Genomic DNA, 21786 nt, shown 5'->3' with positions numbered 1-21786 from the left:
TTGTAAACATCAAAGTCCAGTGGCAAGAGTGACAGTTGTAATATCTTAACAGAGGAAAAGTTTTGCTGAGCTTTTATATCTCTTTACCAAAAAATCTGCAAGGGAAGAAAATATTTCATACCATTTTCATTCTGTAGATCTTCTGGCGTCTAAGGAGGGTTTGCCTCTGGTTATTTCCTTTAGCAGGCCACTGACAAAGTCTCTCTACTTTGCTGTGTTTGATCAGTATTTCCAAGGAGATACAATATATTTTCCAAGGTTGAGGTGTGTTTTCCCTTCCTCCTGACCCTCCAACTTTCAGCAGGATTGCTTGGATGTCTGTAGTGGTAGCAACCCAAAAGCAAGACAGACTTTTTTTCATCCTAGCAAACATCAGGATCATATATCCCTGCAATGCCGGGCAATACAGAAGGAGATAGTGCTTTGATTGAAGAGATCAGCATTTAAAGATGATGAGAATTCAGGAGAAGTAAAACAACAACAGAAACCCTTGTGCAATTAAGATGAGAATAAAATAGGGCTGAAAGGTGAGAATATTAGTGAAAGAGGATGAGCAATTACATAGACTTAGTTTTGTGGAATTACTCAGCTCTGACCTGCCTAATTGATTGATCATATGAAACAAATCAGACAGTAAAATAGAGTTGATCTCTGTTCTTCTCCCTAGTGGTTACCATCTGGGGAAGTCCTGTAGGTTTTGTGTCAGACACAGAATACAAGCACAAAGAGGTATCCTTACAAAGGAATATAGTGAGGACATTGAAAGCAGAGGATGCTAGGAAAACGTCATTTAAACTGAATGCCTGTTTGAGGCTGCTGAAGGACTGTAGAGTAGCAAACAGTATGTTGTGTTGGAAAATATGTAGGAAAAAAAAAATCACTGTATGTGTCTCTGTTTCTGCATTGGTATTTCTGTATCTGAAAGATGACAGGAACAAGCAGCGTTGTGTGAGCAGCTGGGCCTTTGCTCTGTGCTTGCTCAGGGCAGTGAACAGGATGGCCTGTGAGCGGGGCTGCCTGTGCACACACTACCTTTCCTCCAGCTGGAGGAGCAACTGTGGAATTTAAAGAAAAACGATGGTTCTTCTAAAAGTGATAGCCCATGCAGAGGAGTGTGCTTTTCATCGAAGTGCAGAGTCGAATGCTTGACTTCAGACAGCTGTAGGTACAGCAGAGGTCTGCTCCAGCACAGGGGTGAGGGGGAATGGAGACAGCAGTAGGGGCCACCTGGTCCCTGTGTGCTTGGACCTGCCTTCCTCCCCTCTCCCCTGTGGGACAAAGAGACCCTAGTGCTACAAGAACACTTTAGGAGATTTGTTTAGTAAGAAGTGTGGGTCCCTTTTTTCGCTCAGCCATGTTGTTCAAGAGATTCTCCTCTACCACGAAAATCCTGGTCACAAATTTTGAGGTAAATATACACCTGCTCATTCTTGAGCCTCACAGGCAAGTGTCAGCCACACACTCCCGAGTGTGTATTTTAATAAACAATTTTTTCTGTTCCCAAGTAAGAAATAGCAGAATCAAGGGTGCCATAGGAGTGGAAGATGCATGTCTGGGAGAGGAGCTGTTGGTGGCCCATTGGGTTAGTCTTGCTGGAAAGTGAAACATGACTTAATTGCACAAGGGTTTCTGTTGTTGTTTTACTTCTCCTGAAGAACTTCTTGAGCTTTCCATCTCCTGAGCACAGCAGGCATCTGCACGATTACTGCGGCATGATGCAAAGAGAAGGGGGGAGAAACTGTTGACTGGGGGATCCTGACAAACATTATTTAAACCGTTGGAGAAGTGCAGCAGATTGACTCCCCGGCCGTCACTGCTGATAATGCTGCTTGTAGAGCTTGTCAGCATTCCAGCTTCACATTTTTATAACCATTTAATTACTGCCTGTATTGAATATAGCTGGAATTCACCATTGCAGCTAATGCTCTGGAAGTGCACTGTAGACTATAGGAAAGTGGAGAATTTCAAGGAGACAGGCTGTAATGAGTTTGCTCATCCTGTTAGGTACCATCTCAGTAACAGCCCAAATAACCATTCTGTTTGTTTTGTATCTGGGTGGGTTTTTTGTTGGTTTTTTTGTTGGGTTTTTTTTTAGGATACTGCGTCCTTGACTTGATGAAATTTTCTTTTCCGTTAAAATCACAATCCCTTTCTCAAAACTTTGACTGTATATTACTAAATATGTTTTATCTTTAACTTTCTTCTAGCTCCCCATGCCTGACAGGGGGTAGTGGTGGGCTGTGCCATGGTCTAGCATGGACACCTCACTCCCGTTTTATCCAAGGCTTCCCTTCATGTGGAGCAGTGCAGACCTACTGCTGCAACTTGATCTGACTGTGGTGGGTGCTGAGCTGCTGTGAAGTGATCTGAAAATACTGATGCGTAGAGAATGCTCTGAGTATTGTAAAGATATTTTGTCAGGGAGGCAATGTTTCTCTGTAATGGTAGATAGAATTCCCGACATGAGCACGTTGGCATCATTCAACACAGTACAACACGTGGCTCATGGGATGCTTCTGCCCTTGCTGCTGTGCTTTCCAATGGAGACAGAAGCTGCACAGCACAGAGGCTTCTTGCAGCACCTGCCCCAGCACAAGAGACTGCTGAGATGAGGGAGGTGCTGGAGTCCAGCATCAGCTGCTGCTCCCTGTGTGCACCTTGTGCACAGAGCTAAGGGAGAGAGGGCAAGGACAGCCGGGCCCAGCAGCACTGCTTATCTCTGCCTCATCTTTTCCCTCCTTCCCTCCTTTGGAGAAGAGTTTAGAGTCTGCTGCTGTGAGAGGGAAAGGATAGAAGCGAAGGTGAGGTGTTTTTTGAGGCAGGGAGGGAAAAGATTGGTACTTGTTGGGATGAGTGAGAGGGGTGTGCAGTGTGTGCCCATGAGAGGGAGACAGGGAAGGGGCTGGGGTAGATGCTGGCTGAAGGGGAGACTGCTGCTGCCAACCAGTTCCTGGCAGAGGAACACATCCAGATTTGGTCCCAGGTGTTGAGGGGGTAGGACCACTGTGATCAGGTAACAGCTTCTGGAGGAATGAGGAGCCAGAAATCTCTAGCTGTCTAACAGCACCCAAGGATATGGCATATGTTGAGGAGATGCATGTATATCTGCATATATTTGAAATGTCTATGTATTGCTATATTGGCTTGCATCTATATAGTTGCTCTGTTGTATATTTGTTGCTGCTGAATTATGTCGTTAACACTTTTGTTGAAGAGGCCTTTCTGGTCACTGATCATTAATGTCACTACATGCTAAACATGAACCCTGTAAACCTCAAAGTGTAAACCAGGTCTAGTGTTTGGAAACTAAACTGAGGTGCAGAGATTGTGCTGTCAATCTGGAAGAATCCCATGAGTCTTCTAGTCCTGCCTCTGAAGGTGATGATGATTTGTCCCTTCAGTGGGCTGAAACAAGGAAGTGCAATATAAATAGTGTGAAAAACAGTCTTGAGGAAGCTGAAGTGACCTAGAAACACTCTATTTACTGGCACATACTTCAGAACTGGTCTGCCCTCTTTGCAGTTAATAGGCTTGTACACTCTTTAATCTATCATGCATTTAATAAAAGAGTTACAGAATAACCTTTGGTTAAACAAAGAGTGTATAAAGCACTCCAGTATTCTCAGCTCCTAACTTGGGATATCTATTATTTACCCACTGGATAAGTTTCTAACACTTCCTGTGGTGGAAGAGGTGGAAATATCACAGGCATAAATTTGTCATCAGCTAGATTAACATCCTCTCCTAAGTCCTCATCTTTTTTTCTTATATCCAGTAACTGACCAGGCAGATTGGTCTTATGTTCCTCAAAAGTTTTGCTTTAGGCTCTCAATCTGCCACCAACTTTATTTCAGCCTCTTATGGCTTCTGGAAGGGGGGAAATCGCAGAAGTGGTCTTTAAGAGTTGGAGATGAGCATAGTGTGCATATTGAATTGTTTATCCATTTCTGACATCTTCTGAAATCTAGGGTTTCAGACTTGTCCTTTTATAAACTGGAGCACAAACCTACAAAGGCAGTTAGCCCAAAGGTCAGCTTACTTAAGTGAGTGATCACTTTAGAAATATATGTCAATAATATTCTGACAACCTTTGGCGTATGAGATGAGAGTCACCCTGACCGTAGGGATACAGATAGGCTGGTGTTTGTGATCTGCACTGAGCCGTGGTGTAAGGCTGAAGTCAAAGCTCTTTTCCGGTCGTTCCGTTTGGGATATCTCTTGTTGAACTGGAGTTCAATTTATGCAGCTACTTGCCAGGGTTAGTTTTCCTCCCACTGCCCATTCTTTCCTTCTTCATAGACTATTCACATCTTCAGCTTTGACCCTTGGACCTGATCTAATTCCCACTGAAGATGAACCCAGTGACTTTGGCAGAAGTTGTAAGCGACCTTGAGATCGGAAGCTCTTTAGGGGAGAAACTGTTCTTGATACATTTTTTTCCCTCTGTGCCCATCAGTGCTGCTGTTAAAAAATAAAAAAATTAAAAAAAAAAAAAAAAGAAAAGGAAAGCAGCAGCATTGATATAATCTGATTTAGCTCTCTGCAAGTAGCAAGAGAGACCTGCCCTTGAGCTAAATAAAGCAAACAAGCCTCAAACAGATAGTTATCCCTGTTTTGTATCCCCAAGCCTCTGTAAAAGCATAGATGATCTGGATGGGAAAGCTGTGCTTTCAACTCCTCATTTCAAAGGTACTCCCACACTGGAGCATAAAGAAAACCAGTTATGCTAATGGAAGCATACGTGTCTTATCCTTTGCTTTCAGTCTGCCTTAGCCTTGCAAGCTTGTTTACTTTTGCAACAGGATTATTCCCAGGTCTTACAGGACATTCATACAGGCAAGGGTTTTTTTTTTTTCCCTTTTGTGGGAATTGGCTTGAACATATGAGGCCAAGACAGAGATTGCGAGGTTTAGCAGAGCTGCAGTTAATCTGCACATGTATTGAGGACTCTTCATTATATGTGCCTCAAGGCACATATAATGCTGGGCATCCTTGTCTGGCTAGCTGCTCCTACTTGCTTGAGCTGTCCTCGTTTCAGACAAATGCTTTTATATCTATATCTGTATCTAACAGCAGAATTCAAGCAACAATTCCAGTGCAAAAACCTTTTACACCTGAGGTGGTGCTGAAAGTTTGTCTTGATGGATCCCTGCTTGGGAAGCAACAGTGATAACCACACAGGGAAAATTCTTGCTACTATTAATTGCAAATGCATCCTAGCAACTGTATCACCCTATTCGGATTTCCTTTTCTTCCCCACGTTTTTCCAGTGTTTTTACAAACGGCACCTGCTCCTGCTTTCTGCCTTACAGAGAATACAATACAACTGTAACAACACTGGGAGATACATGCATGATTTTTACCGTGGACTCTTCTGCCTGCTTATTTCCTTGTCATGTCTCTATTGTCCCTTGTACTTGATTTCTAAGATCTTTGGGAGGGGAACAGCTTTTTTGTTCTGTGTTTGCACAGCATCTGAGGCTGTCATGCCCATTTGTCACCAGTCCTGGTAAGTGCTCCACTAGTACAAATGGCAAATAAATTTGAGATACAAGCAAATTAGCATTCTTCTCACCGATTAAACAAATGATTTTCTCTGTGATGATTTGAACCAGGGTTGCATTTCAATACAGCCCTTTGAAGCTCAGTTTGCAATTGCCAGTTTCTTTTCCAGCCTCTCTTATCAGCCTCCTGTACTAGTTGACCAAAATGTACTTGGCAGGCAGTTTGCAGACTCGGAAAAACAATAGGTTGTACTATTTTAGCCTGGCTTTGACCTAACCTGGAACAGCCAAACTGGCATTTAGCATAGTGAGCAAATGTGTTTTGATGTGCCGAGTCAACTGTACTTGCTGAGAGCAGCTGCTGAGAGCAACCTGTGCCTGTCTTGCCCTATGGAGAGGTGGGGGACCATACTGACCCCAGCATCGGCACAGTACCAGGACAGTCTCAGTAATTCTCTGTAATAGGGCTTGAATGAAGCAGGGAATTACTTTACCCTTAAATTGAAGATTAATGTGATTTTTTTCTAGGACAGAAAACATTGCTTGTTTTCTGGAAGGATAAAGTGTCCACTGAAACGGGATTATATTTACATTATTATTGCAGGGTGATCTGTGAAATAGGCTTTCTGTTCCTCAGTAAAGAGCCATGACCCCTCACAGAGTTATCTTTTAAGCTGCATGCTAAACCCACAGGGGCTTACGGCTCAAAGCTAATGGGGATTTAACTTCTAACTGAAAGGAATTTGAAGCCTAACCCTATTTAGATGCTCTTTGCTCTCATTGATTAAATGCCCAGTGCACTGCAAGAAACCTAATAGAATCATAACTGTATAAATTTTCCATCTGACAAAATGGATGCTGGGAAACTCTATGCAATATTTATTAGAAAAGGAGTTTGATCTTAAAAAGACATTTTAAATCAAAATGTCAATTCACAGTTCTATTTTGTTTGTAGAAAAAGAAAAGAATTTGAATGAAGATGTATTTTTCAGAGCACCTCACAAAATCATTTCATGGAAAAGAATCAGATTCTGAATTCAGTATTTTTATAAGGATTTTTACTGCTTCACTTGTTCCCTGTGTTCAGTAATTCATTTTTTGAGATCCTGTCTGCAGAATAGTTTTAGATTATGCTATTTAAAAGTAATAAACCTGCCCCTCCCCCTAAGTATTTCCTTTCACCCCAAACTGCATTATGCACTTAAGTTCCAGGAGGGCCATATTACATTGGGGATCACTGGCATTTTTTAAGATACAGTAACTGTAGCTCCTTGGGGATGAGAACAGAAGAGCTGTCATCTTGGTAAGAACTTTTCACTGTAAAGAGCAGCACATGATGCCATCCATGGTCCTGTGGCAGCACCGCTGGGTTTCAGTCTCAGTCTCTTTGTGTGCTTCAGTTCTGAGAATTTCCTGTGCTCAAAGTGGAGGTGCTTTCTGAATAACTTTTAACCAGTTCTAATGACTAGTGTGCTTATTCTTTAATTGTTGTAGTTTGTTGTTAGGTTTTTGGTGGCTTATTCCTAGAGAAAACCATAATCCCTGGGAAAAAAGAGCTCCATTCAAAGGGAAGAACTGAGGCACAAGGATGTGGTTAAATGTTTCATTGTCAGTCTCTTTTCATCACCCTTGCTGGATATATAGTCCTGCTTCCTTCATTCCTTGAAATACAAGAGGTGGTGTCATGTGAGTTCTGTCTCCTTTCCTGTGCCTCTGTCTGCTTCAGGTAGTTTTCTCTAGGTGATAGTTGTAGAGCCAAACCTCATTCCAGGTCTGCCACTCTCATGCTGGGTCATCTTACAAATTACTTTAGGTGGAGTAGAGGGAGTGTGAGACTGTGCTTGGACTTCAGAACCAGGCAAAGGTGGTCTTGAGCTATCATTATGCCACAAAAATAAATGAAAATAAAAGTTGCTACATGATGCCCACCTCTGATCAGAAACACTCATCCCAGTTCACCATGATTAATTTAGGGACCTCCTTGGATTTGTATTTCTTTGTCATTGAACTTCAGTAGTGTTCATATTCTTTCCTTCCTGCTTTCCTTCCTTCTTGCCTTCTTTCAATACCTCTATGGATAAGTATTTATAATCTCTGGCACATGAGTGTTGTGGATATGGCCGTTGGACTGTCCTGTTGGTAAGGGTACAGACTAAAGGATTACAAAAAATAAGGACTTGCATGGTGCTCTGATGCCTTTTGGTGCACAGCCCAGCCACAGGAGATACAGCAGGTTCTCTGTTGAATGTGTGCCCTGAGTTTGTTCGTTTCAAAGCTCTCAATATTGTCTAGTGAAGGATGAAAAGGATGAACTGAAATTTTGCAAGTGATTGCAGCCCTGCACTTTAAAAGAAATCCTGGGAATCTTAGAAGGTCTTGAGAATTTTCTGACAGGGAGAAGACCGTGGACATTGTGAATCCAGTTTTCACTGACACTAGGATCTCTTTGATTTGTTTAAAAAGCAAAAGTCATGAAGGGGTAGAAATTAAGTTTAATGCTGAGAACTCTGCCACTGACTTACTGCATGACTTTGAGGAAGGCATTTTAACTTGCCTGTGTCAGTTTAGCCATCTGTAAAACAGGTACAGTCATACACAGCATAATAATTTCCCTCTCAGTGAGTGCCATTTTCAGTCTATCCTGTAGTACTTAATGATTTGTGTGACTGCTGAAATAACAGCATCCTCTAAAACCGTAATATCCGTACGTATTTTTCACATAATCAGTAGCAGTTGAAATATTTGTTCTGACACTTGAGATTACTCATGTAAATAGAAAAATTATAGCGTGCTGGCAATGCCAGACACCTTGAATTCCATCTGAGCGTGTGGGTGATTGGAGAGGGATCTGTAAATACTAACAGAGGTGGGGAAACAAACATGAGCAGCACACAAGAAATTCTGAAAGGAGTTATTCCTGAGATTTATGTAAAAGATTTTAAAGTATAATGTCAATTTCAGGTAGGACGTTGCCCTTAGAAATCTAAGTACTGGTTCCACTGAAGAAATGTGTTTCACTCCGTTTCCCTGCTTTACATGAAGTCACATTTTTCTGTTGTACTTTGAGTAGGGTTACAAGGAGTATGATGACCTACTTCTAATATCAATTGACTAAAACCACTTTTTTTTTTTTTTTTTCTAACTTAGGAAACATTCTCCTTTGGAGACAAACAGAAGCTCCAGTTTTGTTATCAGTGGTGACTCACGGGTCCTACAATGCTTTTTCTCAAAATGTGACTGCTAATATCCATGTTCAGCTCCCAAATTGCCAGTTTCAGATGTTTTCCACTACCATTATGAAAGATCTGCGTAGTTCTAATGGTAGAGTTCATAGTGTCACGTAACAATGTGGCAAATGAGCTGTGTAACATTTTACATAAAACTGTAGTAAGTTAGCTACAGCTTGCAGGTTTAGACAGTAGTCTTTTTCTATTTGTAGTTTATTATTACTTTACCAGTCTGAAACTTTTGTGTACCAGATTACTGACAGCCTGTGACTGCTTTTGATCACTCCATCAGCTCAAGTGCTGATGTCATGTATTTAGAGCTTTGATCCAGCCTCCGGTTTCATTGTGGTTCTGTCTGACACAAGTTTGTGTCTGTTTAGTTTCTGTTAATCTGTTTTAAACAGAAATACAAAAATATCTCACCGCAGCATTGAAACTCGTCCTGCTTCCTTGAGCACGTGTGCTGTTAACTTGGAACATCGAGTTGATTATTAGACCATGGAAACGTAACTCAGAAGGGAGCTGAAAGGGGATAGTTAGCGGTGACCAGCTCCAAGTGACCTCAGGAAGAGGGGGTGGGAAATGCTGACTGGAGGCGAAGTTTTCAGGCTGTCTAATATAGGCTGGAGGGGAGTAAGTCGTGTGCTATACTCATGCTGTGGAGTATAAAACTGTAGCTTTGTTGGAGGAAGAAAATGGATTAATACTTACAGGCTTTGCAGTTAATGAAATTGATATCCTGCATAAGATAAGAAGATGTGTAAAGCCTTCTCTCCCTAGAAAACATTTGTTTGTTAAGGAATGTCAGAAAGGGTTGAAGAAGTGTTTGCTAAAGGGGAACATCAGGCCTAGGGAATTGGTGACTGAATCAGCCCATATTGTAGGCAAAGTCTCAGGGAAAGGAAACTGAGGAAAAGTAACTGTAGAATTTTTGATGTTATACAGAAGCGTGGGATGGCCTGGGAATGTAATCTCCAGCTCCTACAGGTGCTGAAATCAGAGCAGAAAAGGGAGGCCCCTGGTGCAGGTGGGAAGGAGAAAGCATCCATAGGGGCTGCCCATGGCTCCAGTCTGGACTCACACTGGGTTTCCCCCTGGAATTTCTTGACTTCTAAGACATTTTTGGTGGTGAGTTACTTTTTTTGAAACCTGATATAGATAACACAGGATAGCTGGTCACTGTGACCTATTCAGTTATCAAAACCATGAGATTTCACAAAATGCACCGTTGCATGGCGTCCCAAGAGCAGCCCATTTTGTCCCATTTTCTCCTGTTTGGTGAGGCCCAGACCACAAATCTCCTTGCCTTATTGACAAAGAAATTCTCTTAACCACATAAAACTGTATATTGCAAGGCACTTTGAAGAGGAACTGCCTTCATTTTTTGAGTGTAAACGTGATGGTGCATATAGCCCTGCTTAACATTGCTTCACCTCTTTTACAAAAGCAGCTGCTAATTTTAATTTACACTGTGAAGTATTCCTTGTATTTTAAAAGTGAAATTGTTGATCTTATTAATCCAGCCTGTTTGTAGCCCTCCGAAAGCTCAAACTTGAAGCCTGTGATTGCTTACCAGCCACCTTTTGGCACCAATTGCTAAGGTTCTCCTTTCAGGTAAACCTTGTCTTAAAGATGTGTCTCCTGGATCTTTCTGAAATTATTCTTTCAAAACACTCATTCATGTTTTCCGTATAAAAAGCATAATAAGTGCAAACATCGAATGTTTTTTAAAAAGGATTTAAAAACAGCCATTTCCTTACAGTTTAGGTCCAAGCTGTCTCTTTAAGAGATGAATACAGAATATACTGAATTCAGTAGAATTACTTTAAAGACAGCAGAAAATGGGAAATTGAGTACAGTCTCACTATACAGTATGAGAAATGGCCAAAACCTAAAGGAGATTTGTGTTCTCATAAGGTGTTTATTTTAACTAATTCATATTATCTTCCAGAGGCGAAGATCCGATTCTTTTGACAGATCAAGAGGTTTACTATTTTCAAATCCCTTTCAGCATGGGAGAAAGCAGATGATGTTAATGGATGTTACTTGTCTGAACGTAGCAAGAGATGTTTGTGTAGGAAATGTAGTGGAAACATTCGCAGGCAGGATTGTTGGCTGCTATTCGGTTTATGCCCACATTAAAGCTGCTGTAAGAGTCATATCTTCATAGATTATCTGATTCATAAACTCTTTTCTTCAAGTATTTGGGTCTTAAGCTGCTGGTGCCATCATCAAAACTATCTGAATTTTATATCCCATTTTTATACACGTGTCTTTACTATAGGGTGTGCAGTTGGCTTGAGTTTAGTGGAAATTTGATCTCTTATGTAACACCTAGCAGGCAAATTCTGGTATCGTGGTAGGGGACACACTGTGCTTTTCCCCTGCAAAGGGGAGTTCCTTGATCAACTGTCTTCGAGCAGATTCAGTGATGTTGTTCCTTTTACTTTCGTACTGTAAACCTACACATCCTGTCCTCATTCCTCGAGTAACAAAAGAGCTTTCCTCCGGCTCGCTGGCTTCTCTTCAGTGGTCTTTGTCTTCCCTCCTAGGAAACATTTTGAATGTGTCAGAAGAGTCCCAGTTCCTCAGAAAGGCGTCTGGCCAAGAACCTGACCAAGTTGGTCTGTAGTATTTCTCTCATTAAAAGCCTGATTCTTCCCCCCCCAAAAATCATCTGTGAACAGTAACAAAGGATTAATTGTGGAGTCTTGGGACTTGGCAGAAGTGCATATAAATGAAGTACTTTTTTGGAAACTACATTCCCTGTCTTGCAGATCAAAAAATATATCCAAAATATTTCAATGTGTATCAGTGGATTAATTCATTTGATTGTCACTTCCCTTCCTCTTCTCTTTGTGGGGAGGGGCACTTCAGAGATTGGAATTTTAATTGCTTGACCGCAGTTTCTTATTAGTGGTGCACCAAAAGGGTATGGATCATTAATTAGGACTAAATATAAGGATCTCTGAGGTTGAGCTATAGCATCAAACAAATGAGTTTAGACAACTCTCGACTAAAATTACAGTCTATCAGTAAATTGAGTTATAATAATGAAACCATTAAAATTTTTTTCTGAGTCACTGCGTGTTGGTTTCTGTGTTTGCAGAGTACATTCTGGTGGTCTTACAGATATTGGTGGGTTTATATAAATATATATTTAATATTTGTATATTTAGCAGACATATGTATTCTGAAGGCATATACATATATACATACTTATAGTCTAGTTATACATAATTCAGAGTTGCTATACAATGGCATGCCTTATTTAGTTATATTAAATGTTTTGGAGGTTTAATCCATTAAGTAGTTTTATTGGCAATGTATAAAAGCAGTTTTCTTGATAGTTGCTTTCTTTTTCAGTCAGTACCTGAATTTATGCTACTGTATCCAAAGGAAAATCTAGCTCTTGAGTGTAGTGGTCTGAAAGCAGAATATTATCCACATTATTGCTTTAGTGTCCAATAATTTGTATATTTTCCTGGTTTTAAAACTTGATGATGAAAGCGAATTGTATAACTTCAGTTATGCTTTAACTTTGCTGTATCCATGATTCTCAGTGCAGTGTGGAATAGGATATTCCAATATAAACTTGTTTTCTTCTGTGTGGATTAAGAGCTGGTTAGTGCAAAATGTAACATGTAGGAGGTCACCCTAAATTGCTGTGTATGTAGTAGGGTTACTGGTGCATTGCTATAAAACAGCATGTTCTTCAGTATTTGCATCCAGAATTTAGAAGAAAATAGGAAATAATTGCTCATAAAACTTATGAGTCATCTGAACACTGTGTGCCTTATTTCAGCTAAATTCATAAACTGAACTTTGGTTATGGACATGTTATTATGCATGTTGATGAAGCAACTGGAAAACAGTGGCTCTGAAATTTAAATAATAACAAAAAAATTTATAAATGGATCAAGTTCTGCCACCTGTTCCACTCCCATATTACATTTGTGCCTTTATGTGTATCCATTTGGGGACTTTTAAAATATGAAACGTGTTACAGTATGCAACAGCCATAAAGTCTGGACTGTAAAACCCAGCAGAATTCAGCCATTAATCTAGAGCTGTGCTTATATTTAGTAGGACATAATTAGTAGAAACTACCGAAATCCTTTTTTTTTTTTTTTTGACAGAAAACCTATATCACTTCATCTTTTTATTCTGGGAAGATGGTTGTGCTTCTGCTCTCTCTGCCTGATCCTGCTTCCTCTTTCATGGGGGTTTCTGAAACATTTCAGCTGTCTGCCATGAATTCACTGGTGCATCACATGGAAACTTGGCTTCTTGGCACCTGGAAGGGACGTCTCTTTTCTTCTGTCCCATCTCTGGGGAATTAAATCCACATTTTGTGTTCCTGCTTAGGTTTACAGCCAAATTTTTTACTTGAACTTCCTTCCTCCCCCTGCCCCTCTCTCTTTTCCTTAATTAAAATATGCTAAGGTCTAAGGCATATAGCTGCGACTGAAAAAGGACGAGAATAGCACAGATGAAACAGCTACACTATTGAGACCTGGACCTTTATTTAGCATTACATTTGCTGGCATGTCACTGTAACAGGGTTCAAAAGCTGACAGGATTACTTTTTTTCAACAGATTAATTGTTATTCTCTAGTTTTAAAGAGAACAAAATTTTGTTTCCAGTCAAACGTGATTTTTACAGCTTCAGCTGTTCCTCCCATCTGAGTTAACGGCAAACTCGTATTCATTCAGTGTAAACAGGAATAGATTCACCACATTTGTATGTGTTCAGTTTCTCTGCTTATGACTACATACATGAGACTATGAGTACATCCAAACTGAGATGCCAACTGCTGCAACCAGTATCTCTATGACACTGGCTAAAACTGCTTATTTTCAGCACCTTTGAAAATCACGTAATTTATGGAGTACCCAAGGATGAGCACTGGTTTTGGGAGTTAGGTAATTCAGATTTTTAGATAATGGACTTCAGGTATGTGTCTACAAAAAGATTAAAAAAATAAATCACAACACTTTTTGTTTCAAATAGTTTCTGGAAGCCTCATAGAATTCTGTGCTAATTTTTCCCTGAGTAGGGAACAAATTAATTTAAAAAATGCTCAGAATAGGAGCATTGAGCTCAGAATAGGGACAAGGAAATCAAAACACTGGTGTTGGGTAAGACAGCTTTTCTGATAAATCACAAATGATTCTTCTCACAGAGGAATATTGTGTAACATACCTAAACAAAGAAGTTCTTGTAATTGAAGTTAACAAACTTTTTATAAAGGAGAGAGTGAGCAATGGCAAGATGTGCACTAAGCTGTTTTAGAGAAAAGATGGCAATAGATGTTAACAGAGCCTGGACTCCAGTTTTGCACTGATTTCTTTCTTGGTAAAACTGTTATGAAGTGCCTTAAAAATAGTGATACTGCAGTTATCTCTGGTTTTGACAGAAAATCCGTTGTTGTTCTTCTCCACTCTTCTGAATGCTTTTGTTGCTTTATTTTTGAACTTCAGAACTTCTCTAGGCTTTCCCTTATTTAACGTCCTTTACCACAATGCCGCTTTGTAATTTACCCGCCCTTTTGTTAATCAGTCCTTCACAGCTTCTTCAGCTGAGCTGACACGGTGATCTGCACCATTTCCTTTGAAATGGTCTCTCACAGCATTTTAATAACGTCCCCAAATAATTTCACAGTGCTCCTGCCCTTTCAGTTCATGTCACTGCTGTCTGAGTCCTGGGTACAATCAAGTGGCTACAGCCAGTTAGACAGCCACAGCTGTGTGCAGTGGGGATAGAGACTTAACCAGGGCACTTAAATGTGAGGTCTTTTCTTGGCTCAGGTTTATGAAGGAGAAGGAGACTGTGACTGGCAAATTTGCCAAGCATATGAAAAGCAAAAGTAATCTTGAACTACCAAAAGAATTAAAAAGCAGAGAAAAATGTTGCAATATTTACCTGCATAAAGAGAGGAGTATGAAGTACATGTGTAAAAGAGGTATTGATTTTTGAATACATTAAGATAATTTCAGAATCCTACATTCCCTTTTCCTATCCATACTGGAAAAAAGCCTGGAAGAGGCTGAGAAGAGATCTAATCTGACACCTCACGAAAGGCTGAAACTCAATTTTATTTCCCCAAGAGAAATCTAAGAAGTGAATTGGTTTTTATTTACTCCATATATATATATATATGTACAAGTAGATTAGCTAAAACTGCTTCCCAGCAAGCAGAAATAGCTGTTGAGATCGGTGGTGTGATACCGACAAGCATGAACCAGAAGCAAGATGTGAGTTGGCAGCACTGGAAGTATTGTTGGAACATTTTAGATAGGTTCACTGTCACTTGATTGAATGTCTTTCTTAAAAACTTCCACGTACCTCAGACAGCCCATGGCTTCTGTACGTAGGAATTCCTGCATGACTACTTACAGGCTGCCTGTAGAGGTGGGATGGCTCTCCTGGCCTTACACCAGCTGTATGTTCTATTTTGCCTATTCTGTTCTTCTTCCTCATTTTACTTATCGTACCATACTGAGACTGGCAGCAGTCAGATTTCCATCTCCTGTATTTGCACAGCTTCCAATGCTGGGATGCTGGGTGAGCAAAAATAATGAACAACACTGGGAGTTAACACCAGCTCAGAGAACTCACATGAGGATGCAACTACTGAATGTCCATTTATTTATTGCTTTCCTTTTTTTTTTTAAATTTCTCTTTTCCATAGTGAAATACATGAGAGAAGCAACCCCCTACGTGAAGAAAGGCTCCCCTGTGTCGGAGATCGGGTGGGAGACGCCTCCCCCCGAGTCCCCCCGCTTGGGCTGTGCCTCTGCTGACCCAATGTCGCAGCTTTCACTCTCCATCCACAGAGACAAGAAGACAATACCACTCAAGATGTGCTATGTAACACGCAACATGACAGTGTCAGACCCTGAAAACAGGTGAGCTGGGGATTTGCCTGGGGTTGGGATTTTGCATTCGTGTTGAATTGTTGTTGATCTTTTCAGCGCTGGGATTGGTGAGCAGGAGCTGGGCTCTGGCCACACGTAGCAACCCAACAAGGGAAGCAAGCACTGATTTGGGAAGGGTGGGTAGTTGTGTCTGAGACATGTGATGCTGGGTTCAGCTTTTGGGTGTGCTAAAGAAACTCTTCGATGTGGTAATCCAGCATTTTTATTAGAAATAGAATCGCAGGAGTTTGTTTTCATCCTGATTAAGTGTCTGCTTTTGAAGGAAAAGACACTGTACACACTAATTGGTTACATCCTCCAGGCTGGCTAGATCTGATTCCACTAAATTGCATTTTCTTTCCTTTTTCTAATGAATATTATTTTAAAAATGGTCTGTTTTGTCCATTCCATTCTGGACATTAAAGTCAGGAAGAAGAGAAAAGTTCCACTTACAAAGCATTTATGGGGAATTTTTGTGACTTCTTGGTTGGCTTTTTTTTTTATGATGTTAAAAATAGGATGAGCTTTTACTAGCCCTTATTTATAACATATGTGGAACAGCTGCACAACACCAGCACACTCCCTGATCCTTGCTCTAACAGCTGCTAATAAAAAAGGGACCAGTCAAGTCAGGGATGCAGACTGATTCTCCATCCAAATAATGGCCTTTTTGTTTCTCTGCAGTGTGCTGCCTGCCCAGAAGCTGGGTGTAATGTCTTTGATTCTCAGCACTTACATATAGGCGTAAACAAAAGTTACATTTTCATTTGCAGAGAAGGTTAAGAAGAGGACCGGAGAACAGAAAGGGGTCTGGGGAGAATGGGTTCCTTTGTAATCTCTTGCACTGCAATTCAGAAACTTTATTAGTATCTGTGTAATTTTCTGTCTTTTTCATATTTGTCTGACCTTTTAATTTTCACCCTCCATGCTTTATTGTTTAGTATTGATTTATTCTCCTTCTGGTCTTCATCTCACCACGTGGTTACCACCACAGTCGGTGATAACTGACAATTACAGAACTGCAATTGTAAAACAGAAATAACCCTGGGAGTCTTTCTCAGTTTAAATCAAGATGTTTACTGATATTGGCCACCTTTTTTCACCTATATCTGTATAGTTTAAGATGTTGAGGTTTGACAGCTGTATCACTTACTTGTCTGAGAGTTTGTTGTTCTCTCTGCTATGGAGTGTATTTTAAAAATACCCGTACAGGTCACATTGTTTGAACTGATACAGTGTAATGATACTTTACATGTGTTGGCTTCACTTTGTCATAATTTTTCCCCTTTTCTTTGGACCATATTGTAGTTTTCAGCTTCTGTCACTCTCCTGATCCTCGGTTTGGTTTGGGGGCCAGGAGGGCTGATTCAGAGGGACACACACATATTGCTCATGGAGCTAACTTTTGCAATGGAGCTAACTTTTTTGAAGCACGCTACAAATGTGTGTGTTCTTAGGTGTTACTAGGAAGTAATGTGTGGGAGAGTCATTTTGCTTGTTATCATGGTTTTCATTTTGTGTTGCTGTCATTTCCTGTGGAAAGATAGACTTCTGATTGTTACTATGGTCCAGCACAGTGTGGTCTAAGCTGGATTTTTCCATCAAAGCCCACAGTACCTCACCACTGTGGTAGCTGTAGTGTAGTAGCAGGACCTCATCGATTACCATCTTTACCAGTTTCAGGGTTTTTTAACAATTCTGAGTACTGGAACTCGTATTTCCCAGGAGAAATGCTACTACAATGCAGCAATCCCTTCCCACTGGAATGCATCCCAAGACAGTAATCTGATTCCATAAAAATAATTTTATCTTCATTGACAGCGGAGCCCACACCATGTTCTTACGTGCTTACAACGCTTCTGTTTCATAACCCAGTGACCTGACACACATAGATTTTATAACTGATGGTGTCACTTTGCTGGATGACTTTAGGAGAGCACTGCTGGCAGACTGCGAAAGCATATGCTGGCCATAGAAGGGCTCCTTTGGATTATAGCTGAGCTAATTTTCATCTAAGAACAAACATGGGCATGAAAAGCCTGAGTTTTCCAGTGCAGCTATTTCTTCAGTGCAGGCTGAGGATAATGTCATAGCAGCATTGTGGAACCAGCCTGGACTGGTTGGATGTTCAGCATGAGAAGATACATATATTAAAAGACCTAAAAGGAAATATTTGCTCATTGGCAGAGAATTATCTCCAATTCTTAGAAAGCTGCAGTGAAATGTGAGTTTAATGGGCATGGAGGAGAATTGGTTTTGCCATTAGAGCTGGTAGTGCTGCATAGGATTTCTTCTTCTCCTGGAAGACTCACACTGGTTAAGAGATTCTTAGGTCTGTGTCTAATCTCAGCTGGTTTGGTCAACTTGTTATGTTGGAGCAGGAGTGAAGTTTGGTGCTTTTAGAGCCAGAGGTTCTCAGATGTCTCCATCTGCTACGCTACCTGTGGGTTCACTCTGGAGGAGGTAGGGAATTGTCTTCTGTGTCACCTGATTAAAAAAGCCGTAAGATAACAAGGAGAAGATTCTTAACACAAATTAATGCCATACTTAATGTGTAGGAATTTTTTTTAATAATATAGACATGGCATCAGGAGAAAAGATTCAGAGCTGCTTAGTGGGATCTGTGTCATTCTCCTCTAGATGCAGGGCCCATTGTTATATTTTAGGCTAGAAAAAAATGCTTAAAATAATTGCTACCAAAATCAGTTGTTTACCTGTTTTTCACTAATAAATGACTTCTTGGGCTGCAGCAGTAAAGGTTAATATCAGGCCTCACAGAGGAGCATCCCCTCCCAATGAAGGGACATGTGGGAATGGTCATAGGTAGTAATACCAATAAGCAGTAAATCTTACTGCAGTGTAGAAAGCTTTTCATCAATTTCTGGTGATGATATTAAGGAATAGGAGAAAAAAAAATAGGTCTCTGAGGTGAAATTTTTTCTGTTGGTGCTTTTAAAGTCTTGGGACGTAATACAGTACCCGGCACAGGAGACATGACATTCCCTGAAGAAATGAGACCATACTTTGTGGACTGAAAAGATTTTCTTGTCTGCTTTTGAAGTCACCCTAAAATCCTGCTTACACTTCTTTCAGCTAAACCCAGGATGTGTGGGCCTGATCCTATCAGCACTTAATGTGCACACATCATGTTTTTCCAGTGTCAGGAGTCCAGAGCAGTGTGATCCTTACAGGCAACTTTGCCAGGGTCCAGTCTTAATGACTGAGTTATTCATTGGCTGGATTTGGCCCTCCAATGGGAAAGGTTTGCTTTGGTCTGGAAGCAAGTTAAAATGGGCCAAGCCAGATTCCCAGCAGTGTGGTGCCAGCTGTCAGCTGCACACAGTAGCAGCACCATAGCAAGTACGGCTACAGCTCATAGACTTCACACCAAGGACACATGGAGAAACAGATATGGAACTTTCCTTATCTGTTGTGCATTTCAGGGTTGAACCCAGAATTACAATCAGAAGGTAAAATGGAGCAGGTGTGTTCTATAGGTGTGTTGAGTTTGCATGGCCAGGTTCTGGTAGCGGGGCAGCTACAGGGGTGGTTTCTGTGAGAAGCTGCTGGAAGCTTCCCCCATGTCTGACAGAGCCAATGACAGACAACTCCAGGATAGACCCATCCCTGGCCAAAGCCAAGCCAGTCAGGAATGATAGTAACACCTCTGTGATAACACGTTTAAGAAGGGGGAAAAAAGTTACTGCACAGAAATAATTGCAGCTAGAGAGGAGTGGAGTGAGAATCTGTGAGAAAAACAACTCTGCAGCCACTAAGGTCAGTGAAGAAGGAAGGGCAGGAGGTGCTCCAAGTGCCAGAGCTGAGATTCCCCTGCAGCCTGTTGTGAAGACCATGATGAAGCAGGAGTGCCCCTGCAGCCCATAGAGGTCCACGGGGGTGCAGAGATCCACTTGCAGCCCGTGGAGGAACCAACACCAGAGTACGTGGATGCCTGAGAGAGGTCTGTGAACCCATGGAAACCCATGAGGGAGCAGGCTTCTGGCAGGGACCTGTGGATCCGTGGAGAGAGAAGCCCACTCTGGAGCAGGTTTCCTGGTAGGACTTGCGACCCTGTAGGGGACCCACGTTGGAGCAGCCTGTGCCTGAAGGACTGCATTCCATGGCAGACTGATCAGCAATTGATGGAGAACTGTTGCCCATGGGATGGACTCACACTGGAGAAGTTCATGGAGAACTGTCTCCCATGGGAGGGGAGCAGGGGAAACAAGATGTGGTGACCAGACCATAACCCCCATTCCCCATCTCCCTGCACTGCTGAGGGAAAGGAGATAGAGCTCAGGAAGAAGGGACTGGTGGCGGGAAGATGTTTTTAAGATTTATTTTACTTCTCATTATCCTGCTCTGATTTTGTTAGTAATAAATTTGATTAATATCTCCAAGTTCAAGTCTCTTTTGTCCATGACGGCATTCAATGAGTGATCACTCCTGGTCCTTATCTCAACCCATGAACCCTTTGTTATATTTTCTCTCCTCTGTCCACGGGTGGAGGGGAGTGATAGAGCAGCTTTGGTGGGTGCCTGGTATTCAGCCAGAGACAACTGAGGAACTGCCTAGTATCCATTCATTCTGGGCTCTGCACACAGAGCTGTGTCTGGCCATTACCTGAGCTTCCCAAGACAACGGGGAGGTGCAGGACAGGACAGACTGAGACCTATTTACTCCAAAGGCAGCAATAGAGTTAAGCAGCTTCATTATTTTATTTTTTGTTTTTGCATTAGAAAATACTGATTCACTGAAAAAAGTATTTGCAAGATTTATTGCAAAGCTGTCTCTCCCCAAAAATGGTTCCTTTTGCACGCATTCTTTTATAAAAATATTTTTTACTTTATTCAGTAACATGTCAGTAATGCACAGTAACAGGGTGAGTGAGATTTAACATTTTGAAATGTAATTGGTGTATAAGCATGTAATTTATGCAAGCATGAAATAGCCCTGTGTGATTCTGAAATGGCATTTCAAAATCTTAAACAGAAAAAAAATTCTGGTGAATTTGCATGTATTTACTTTTGTTACAATAAGATGTGAAAACAAAAGTTAACCTCCTTTTTTAGGGCAAAAACTGAGTTTCAAACAGATTTAATATGACTTAGTCCTTGCATCAAAAAGCTTAAGTCATGAATACTCACAACAAATGTAAGAAGTTACCAGAAGATTGTAAAGATGCAATAAAAAGAAAACATCTTGAAGTAAAAGTCAAGGATCTGGGACGCTAGTTCAGGACAACAGTGTTCAAAAATTGACTTCCTGAATCTTTTTCTGGTGCATTTTTATCTGTGAGGCTCAGTATGTGTTTATAGAGGTGATGTCTGGAGTACTAGTAGAAACTCCGTGCCTTTTCAGTAAAACTCTACAAAACATGACCACACATAGGTCAGGACCTGCCAACACTCCCAGTTTCACTACTGAGACAAAGTACAGCTATTTTTGTTTAAAAGGATTACAAGACTTGAAATGTTCAAACTGGACATTAGGAAGCATTTCTGAACTGAGACAGTGGCCAAACCTTGGAACAAGCTTCCTAGAGAGGTGGTTGATGCCCCAAGCCTGTCAGTGTTTAAGAGGCATTTAGACAGTGCTCTTAATAACAGGCTTTAACTTTTGGTCAACCCTGAACTGATCAGGGTGATGGACTAGGTGATCACTGTAGGTTCCTTGCAACTGAACTATTCTGTTCTGTTCTGATTCTTTTCTATTCTATGAGGGGATGAAAGACCGAGGAGCTCTTGTATCTCTTCATGTTCCTGCCTGTATAAGTTAAGGGCAACTGAGGGGGCAGGGAGGCAAGTGGAAAAGATTGTAGATGTCTAAATGAAAACATGGTCTCGCTTATGCCTCCACCCTGCCTGTTTCCTGCTTAGTAAACAGGACCATACGTTGATGCTGCCAGGTATGAGCAGCCACTGGTGCACAAAGCAAATGCTGGATTCTCCTCAAAGAGCTGTGTGGTTTAGGTGTGCAGCTTTGCAGCCTGGATTTTTCTTTGCTGTTGGGGAAATGGTTCCCCTGAGTCATGTGTGTATGGGGCTCACAGAGGGCAGAACACTGCCACAAAGTGACCATAGTACCAGAGTGATTTACAGCTGCTCTTGGAGAGCATAGATCACATTTATCTT

At 41.2% G+C, this 21786-nt stretch overlaps 1 protein-coding gene across 1 annotated transcript in view; it reads left to right on the top strand.

Moving 5' to 3' along the window:
- The window catches only part of SNTB1 (syntrophin beta 1), a 111742-nt gene that overhangs the window by 38392 nt on the left and 51564 nt on the right, over nucleotides 1–21786 (top strand). Inside the window, exon 2 of the mRNA XM_017826410.1 lies at nucleotides 15427–15643. Coding sequence (XP_017681899.1) covers nucleotides 15427–15643 — 217 coding nt within the window. The remainder of the gene's footprint in view (nucleotides 1–15426; nucleotides 15644–21786) is intronic.

Source organism: Lepidothrix coronata, unplaced genomic scaffold (genome assembly GCF_001604755.1).
Source record: "Lepidothrix coronata isolate B3197 unplaced genomic scaffold, Lepidothrix_coronata-1.0 Scaffold126, whole genome shotgun sequence".
Classification (NCBI taxonomy): Eukaryota; Metazoa; Chordata; class Aves; order Passeriformes; family Pipridae; genus Lepidothrix; species Lepidothrix coronata.
The sequence above is the reverse complement of the archived record's forward strand: the minus strand, read 5'-3'. Positions and strand labels throughout refer to the sequence as shown.